Genomic DNA, 8,054 nt, shown 5'->3' with positions numbered 1-8,054 from the left:
AAATAATTTGTTTTTTTGTACTCGTTGTGATTTTATCCCTTTCTCGTAATCGTAAAAAGAATATTTTGTATCACAAAGACGTGATTGTCACGTGTTGAAAACATAATATGATAAGGATCGTAATTAGGATATGAAGAAGGAGAATAAATTGAATTGTAAAAATTGAATGAAAAACATATCGAAGTAGAGAACTATATTGGGAGTGCGATAATGTAAATCTAGCTCTAAATTCACATTTTCGACAACAACAGATTTAATTAGATTTGATACTTGATGCATTTAATTAAGCTCCATTTCATCTAATTTCGTCTTTCATATACACACAAGTAGTAGGACTGCTCTGTAACCAATAACATATAAGTTATAGAAGGAGCAGCATTTTCGTTAGTATGTATTGGATCAATTATCGTAAATTTCTTAAATTATGCGGGTCATTATAAACTCATACTCAATTTTTAAAGATCTGTTTAACTGGTATTCAAATTTATGAAAATCTTACAAATAAGACTCTCCATTACTCAAATCGTTAATAAATCTGTTATTTCTTATTTGGCAAATGTGTGGGTCTCGTTTTTTTTGCTCTTGCAATAAATTAAGAGCCATGTTTATTGGCTGTGTATGTATAAAATTAAATTTGAAAATGAATTTAATTTATTTAAAGGTTCTACTCCGGTAGTTATTAGTAGTCATATAAAAATAAATTATTTTATTCTTGTTGTCCTCATCAAACGTAATTACGGCTGTATTGGTGCCAAAATGTGCAAATGTTTGGAGCTGAATTTGTGAAAGGTCAACTTCTGGTTTATGTGAAGTTTATTGAATGGCCTTTATCACAAAACATTCATGAGGTTCACGAAACTATCAGATTGAGTTATCACAAAACAAAGTTTGTTAATTTTTTAATTATACCCATATAAAATCAAATAATAAAATACTACATTATTGTAATTCTTTTTTTATTTTTTAATATTAAAAGCGATAGTAATTTTGAGACCCAACCAACCATCCGTTTGAGACCTAACCAACCGTCCGTTTGAGACCAGACTCTTGGGACTTGTGTCCTAGGTTTAACGGAACGTTAATGTGGGCATATGAGTAACTTTAATTGGATGCACACACTTCAGGGAGTCGGGGGTCAGAGTTTTATTTAAATATTTATATCGAGCAGTTTTATTAATATATATATTATTATAATAATTGAATCAGGCACCCGGGCACCAATTGACCTGCAGGAGGGACCTTCAAAAGGTCCAGCGAGCTCGAACCAGTGTGAGTGGACTTTTCTTTTATAAATGATTTTATGCAAATGAATTTCATTATTTGATCTTGAATAAGTTTTATTGATTATGGTTTTCCTAGCATGTTTTGTTGAAGTTAAATATCTTTATTTATATGCTGCCTAGTTAAAATGCTAAAAAGATATGGAAAGTAAAGATTGAGATTTATATCAGATAAAATGGCAGCAGAGTTCTAGATTTAATAAAAAATTCAGTTATTCATCAGACCTTTCAGAAATTTTAGATTTTCTTAAGCCACCTTAGGTACCCAGTTATAGAAACAAGTTGCCTTCAGATATGACGATGTCCACCGACATCCAGTTTGCCTTTAGTTTTGTCAGCGCGCTTGACATCTGCCTCACGAGTTTCTGGAACGCCCGGACCTTGGGAGCAAGGAATGCGGATCAGGCTGACTACGGTCCCCTGAATCCTGCCAGTTTGCGGCTTGGGTTGATTTTGTGTCACTGAGACCTGCCAGAGGAATTGACGGATTATTAGGAATTGACGGATATCAGGAATTGACAGAATTTAAGGGGTGCACCTAGGTGGTAGTTTTAAACTGATTTCAGTGCTTTTAAAAGTTTAAAAATGATATGAGTATGCTTGAAATATATATATATATATATATATTGTGTAACTCTTTTTACAGTGGGGTTAGTATGTTCTTATGCTATTTTTCTTAAAACTTTGTTTTTGGGTCCACTCACCTTTTAAATGTCTTGCGCCCCCAGGCCGTAGACATGCATCTGAAAGCCACCACAGGGCAGTTTCTGCTTCCTGCATCTCTTCAGCTTAGTGTAGGGTCCTTGACCCTCCAAATGTTCTTATTGTAAATTAACCTATATAGATACTCTGATATTGCCCCTGGGCTCGAACTTTACCGTTGATTGTATATATATATATATATATATATATATATATATGCATGCTGGAACTTGGGTTGTATATATATGCTTGTTTGACAGGTGAAATTTTTGGGATTGAACAAATTACAGGGGAGACTCTATCAAATTTTCTGTAGAAATCGAGGCTAAAACGAAATTAAGTTTGTAACCAGAAGGGCAACCAGGTCATTTGTGTTCGGCACCTGCCATGTGTCGATCATGAACAGGATTCAGCTTGGATTCCAAAGGGGAATTTGGGTCGGGTCCTGTCAGGAAATGGTCCGGCCGGCCAGCCGGAAGTGGTCGCGGGACAGCTGGCAACATTTATTGACTTTAATTGAATTTCCTAAAATATAGAAACAATGGTGTTGTTAATTACAGTTTAATATTCTGTGATTACATTCTTAATACATGTTAGTTTCAATCTTTTTTATTTTTATAATCACGTACCCTGATTTTTTATATTTGTTACAATATGATTCTGTTCTTAGCGTTTTCGTCACATCTTTCCATTAGTTGTCTACATGGCACTATGGGTTTCATAGTTTCTCTTAAAATTTTTTTTTTTTAATATGAATAAAATATTAAAAATTAAAAATTAAAAATTAAACTCTCTCTCTCTCTCCCCTCTACGCTCTCCCTCTCCCTCTCCCTCTCCCCCATTGATTTCTTTCTTCCTCCATTTCCCATGAACACCACCCGCAAGCTCCAACCCTCAAATTCATCTCACAACCATTGTCCCAACAAACCCAGAACCCCAGCGCCCTCTACCCTCCACCCCAGCCTGCAACTATAGAAAAATAGAAAAATATATATCATCCCAAACTAGCTAGCGCCCCACCCCCTAGTAGATTTTATTTTCCCCCCCTTCCCCATGACCACCACTCTTGTCACAAGGAGAGATCCCAAGCTTCAATTTTGATGACAAAACAAAGTGGTTATAGCACAAATTGATGTGCCTGCTAATCTTGAACACTGACAATTTTCTTATAAAGCAAAAATCCATGGAAGTCATTGTTCGCAAGATTCAAGTGTTTCAATCTCTTCATATCAAAGAGGAACTATGGAATTGTACCATTTAGCTTATTAGAGCTCAGATCAACATGAACTAACCCTGGAATTGCAGACATTAACTCTAATATAGTCCCCAAACAAAATGGGTATTTCTCCGTTCAGGGAATTAGAGGAAAGGTCAAGTTTTCCAAGGTTTTCAAGGAGTGTGATTGAAGAGGGTGTCTTCCCATGTAGCTTATGACATCTATTGACGGATGAGGGTAATGATTATTATATTTATTGACTGGGTGTATTTTTCTATGTTTATTAATGAAATTCACTTATATGTCAAGTTTTTAATGTAAGTTTCATTCAACCGGCTTTCGAATCCTAGATCCGTCATTGATTCCAATGAGGGCATATAGTGGGATCACTCAAGAGAATTCGTGAATACTTTTGGGACAAACAATAACACGAAGGGAATGATTTCCATTTATTTATCAGTAATGGGTATGGGAGGAAAGGGAATGATTTCCATTCCTGACTTCCCTTGCGTTTACTTACAATCAGGAATGAAAAAATAAGTAGGCCCCACCTCAAAATCCGCAATCACATCCCCTCAAAACTAGGTATCAGATCATCTAAGGGGAAGTAGTCGATACAATTCACATTCCTGTTTTCTCTTAATAACTTCCAAAAATACTCTTATCACTTTACCATAATTCCAAAACACCAGAAACCCTAAAAAAACAAAACTCATGCCAAGAAGTTCCAAGACAGCAGTAACAACGCATTGTGCTATGTAAGTCGTTCTATCTATCTATCTATCTATCTATCTATCTTCTTCTTCTTCTATCTTCTGTCTTCACATTCATCACAAAACAAAGTGCAGTCATGGATAAAGACTTTTGTGGAGATTATATATATCTTTTTTTGGTAGTATGAAGATTATGTATTTATTTGTATGAAGATTATGCGGGTTATTATTATTTGATTGTTTATTAGTTACGTAGGTGAAAGGTATATATATTTATTGGAGTTTATTTTTTCGTTTGAAATTGGCTTTGGACAAAGGTGTTATTAACATTATCATTGAACTGGGCTCTTATTGTTCATTTTGTTCAGCATATTAAGTCCTCATGTTTATAGAACCTTACTAGTTGCTACAGGATTAGTTTGGTCTTCTTAGCCAATTTGAGATTATAAATGTGCTGTGGTGAAAATGTGTAGAGCATTTCAGTAATCAAATTAATTTTGATTCTAATTCATGAAAATTAGTAAACAATAACAATGGGAATCAACCCCATTCCTTTGCTAATTCCAGATATTTAGTAAACAGCTTAATAGGAATTATTCTTCCCATACCGATTCAGTAGTTCCCCGATTTCAAAATTCTCTGTTTCTTTACTTTCTCTATTACTGATACGTAAACATACCCTTTGATTCAATTTATATAGGATTCTAGAACTCTCAAATGAAGATTGTTAGGAAAATAAATCATTGATCTAAGCCAGCCTTTTTAATTTTAACTCAGTACTAGTAGGAATTTAAGTTCTAAACTTCTCTCTCTTCTCTCTCCCCCTACCAATAGGCCTGTAAATGAGTCAGAGATGGAACGGAGCACTTGAAATCTGACCCGATTCAATCCAAAAATATGACAGATCATTATCAATTAGATCAATATTCGATTTTTTGAATTATTCGTTATCAGATTTGGTAAGCCGATCCGAATTGTTTTATGTAATATATATAAATAATTGAAAAATATTTTTATTTTATTTTCAAAATTAACAAGATTGTTACATTATATATTAAGTAAGTAAAAATAAAATATATGTTTTATCAAATCAGATCGAATTATTATCGAATCGGATTAAACAAGATCCAACTTTATTTCGTTAACTTAACAGGTTATCAGATCGGATCAGTGGCCCATGATTGCACATGTTCGTTGTTCCCAGCTCAAGATCAATAAGTGTCAACCAAAACCAACTTGCAACACCAAAATATGACTACAATAAAATAAAAGAGTGCTTTGCCCATGTCACCAAATAAGGTTTTATACTCGCCACTCAAATTCCTTCGAAATTCTGACCAAGTATGAGCAAATTGCCATGCATGCGTGGCAACCTAAGAGTCAAGAGAGAACCCTAACATTTATGGATAAGAACAAGTATATATAAACCAAACAAGCTATTTAGAGGCATGGCTTTGCTTCTCCAGACTGGAAATTCAAGACTCATCTGTACATAACTTCAATTACAAAACCCAAAAAAGAAAAGAAAAGAAAACGCACAAAAATATCTAATGTTCATTTTGCCAGCCCAAATATATTACTTTTAAGAGCTTTTAATTAAACAGCTAGCTGCTGTTGCTGATGGGAGGTTTCACCCTCATCAAAGCACAAGTGGAGCTTTAGTGATTTGCCTAAACTAAGAGAAGAATCTGCAGAATCTAGAGGAGGCTGCACTAAGAGCATCTCCCTCTGGAGGTAGGAACAGTAGGTGGTGAAGGTTGAGGGGGTCACATTTAAGTTGAAGTTCAAACCAAAAAGGAAATCCACCTCAAGAAAATTCATCTCTATTGTGCTGATGCCTCCAACTTTTGCATAATAGGCATTGTTGTAGTACCTGAATAATATTACATGGAAATTAGTTAATTCTGGCATACATATTTGGGGATAAACCAATTGAAAATAGATCTAACTAAAAAAATAGCTTTGACATTGCACAAAATTTTCTGTGAGTGATGACCATATATGAGCCAGAATATTCCAAAATATTCCAGTAAATTCATATTCAATTTCCATCTACATTCACGCATGAAATAGAATATTCCAAAACTTCTATATTTAGATGAACACAATACAAAATGGCCACATAAGCAAATTCAAAATCTTTGAATGATCTCCCTATGAATTTCCCAGGCTTAATTCATTTATGTAACTAAAACTAAATAACTTGAATGAAAAAATCATCTAAGTAACTCAAACACCAAAAGTTCAAAGCCAAAGAGATTTTCCAAACTCTGTTCATCATAAGCTAATAAAATTCAACTTCAACACTTACATGTCATCCATGAACTTTGCTGCCACCATGACACTAGTAATCAGCAACCGGTGAACGTTGTACGAATTGATAGGCAAATCGGGTTGCCTCTGAGAAAACCGATCCAGATAAACATATGCAACAATTAAGCAAGATGGGCTACAATCGGCGTACTTGAAAATTCTCTCTAAATAGCCCTGTATTGCTATGGGGGGCCTGGTTTGGCCATGGAAGACTGAGATTTTCTGGGGTTGGAATTCACAATTGATGTCATTTGATTCAGCCACCCTTTGAACCAGGGAAGAGAGGAATGTGATGACCTTTGTCATCACTATTGGGTTCTCTAGCTCTGCCATTGATGATGAGAGCAAGTTTTGGTTTGATTCTCAAGTGTTTTGAATTTCTGTTGGTGCTTAGTGCTTCTGTTGGGCTATATATAAAGGGTCGTTAGGAATTAGTGTTTAGTATTTTGGGTTTTTGGTTTTTTAGTTAAAGAAAGGAGGGAGGATGAGAAATAATAGAGGTCAAAGAAGAGAAAGCAAAGGGAAATTTATAAAACTAAAAACTAAAATGATTTAAAACTGTATTTAGTTTTTTTTAGGTTTATATTTTATTTGTTTTTTCCACATTGTTCTATGTATTTTCACATGGAATATTTTCTTACCACAATCATTTTTCTTTTGCTCTCCCTTTTTCTTTTTATTTCGATTATAAAAAATAAAGTTAAAAAACAGAAAACAAAAACAGTTTAAACAAAAAGGTAGTTAGCATTAATGGGTAGGTTCTTATTACCAGAATAGCCTCAACAATTGGAATTAGAACTTTACATATCCTTATTGGTTTAGTGGGGTTTTCAATTGTCTTATTTTCAAATAAAAAAGATTGAATCTTGAGTTGGGTAAACGATTTTTTTCTTTTTCTTATTCTTATTACTTGCCTGTGATATGCTTTTTTTAAAAAAAAAATTTTTAATTTATTTTAGAATTAAAAAAGATAATAGGTAATTATATTCCATAAAAATAGGTTCATTATCTGATTTTTCTTTTAATTTTATTTTATTTAATATGAAAAAGTGTGAATACCATATTATCTTTATTTAATTAATAATTTCAATTCTTAATGTTTTCATTAATAAAGAGCATTTTTTGATATTTTGAATATTTTACCATTCTCTTTCTTTTGCTTTATATATAGACTTCAAACCTTTTAAGAGAGGGAGAAAGGATGGATTAATAGTGTCTTTTACTTAAAATGAATGTGGGATTTTCTGGTGATTCGCTGTGACAATTGTGCTAGCATGCTGTGCCAATCATGTGATAACATGTTGGAAAAATTGTGATTGTAATGTGGGGCCCCACGTTCTAAGAGATCTTGCATCTTTGCATGTGTTGTGATTCCCATACAATTCGGTGGCATAACATGGAAAAGAAAAGAAAAGCATATAAATTGTTCTAATGTTGATTTTTCTCAACAAAAAAAAGCATCTTTCTTGCATGAAGTGATGAGTTACTTCTAGATTAAATTAAAGTAGAATATCGTTTGTATAAAAGATAGTAAATAAAAAAAAAAGCCTATAAATTATAAATAATTAAGGTTATAATATCTAGCTCACCTATAATTTTTGAAGAGGAACTTAAACACACTACTTTGCCTATAAAGTATGTAACTGTTCATTTTTTGGATTCTCCTTCCATGATCATTACCCAAATACAACACTATGAGAAATGCATACACTACTATTTAAAACCTCTTATGGACAAGATGTTTCTAATTCATTGATGTCTAATTTGTTACAATACATTTCAGGCTATTAATTTGAATTGCACGTTCTCTATAATTATTTTTGTATCATA

The 8,054-nt window shown here is 33.3% G+C and overlaps 1 protein-coding gene across 1 annotated transcript; it reads right to left on the bottom strand.

Annotated features, from left to right (window-relative positions):
- Positions 1–5,507: 5,507 nt before the first annotated feature.
- Positions 5,508–6,586, bottom strand: LOC117632592 (cyclin-U4-1-like). The gene is made up of 2 exons (XM_034366119.1): positions 6,223–6,586; positions 5,508–5,784 (listed from the first exon to the last, which is right to left on the bottom strand). The coding sequence occupies exons 1-2, from the start codon at positions 6,555–6,557 to the stop codon at positions 5,508–5,510; spliced, it is 612 nt and encodes a 203-aa protein (XP_034222010.1). The 5' UTR covers positions 6,558–6,586.
- Positions 6,587–8,054: the final 1,468 nt, after the last annotated feature.

This window comes from Prunus dulcis, chromosome 6 (genome assembly GCF_902201215.1).
Source record: "Prunus dulcis chromosome 6, ALMONDv2, whole genome shotgun sequence".
Classification (NCBI taxonomy): Eukaryota; Viridiplantae; Streptophyta; class Magnoliopsida; order Rosales; family Rosaceae; genus Prunus; species Prunus dulcis.
Note: the sequence above shows the minus strand (reverse complement) of the source record. Positions and strands in the feature narration are given on the sequence as shown.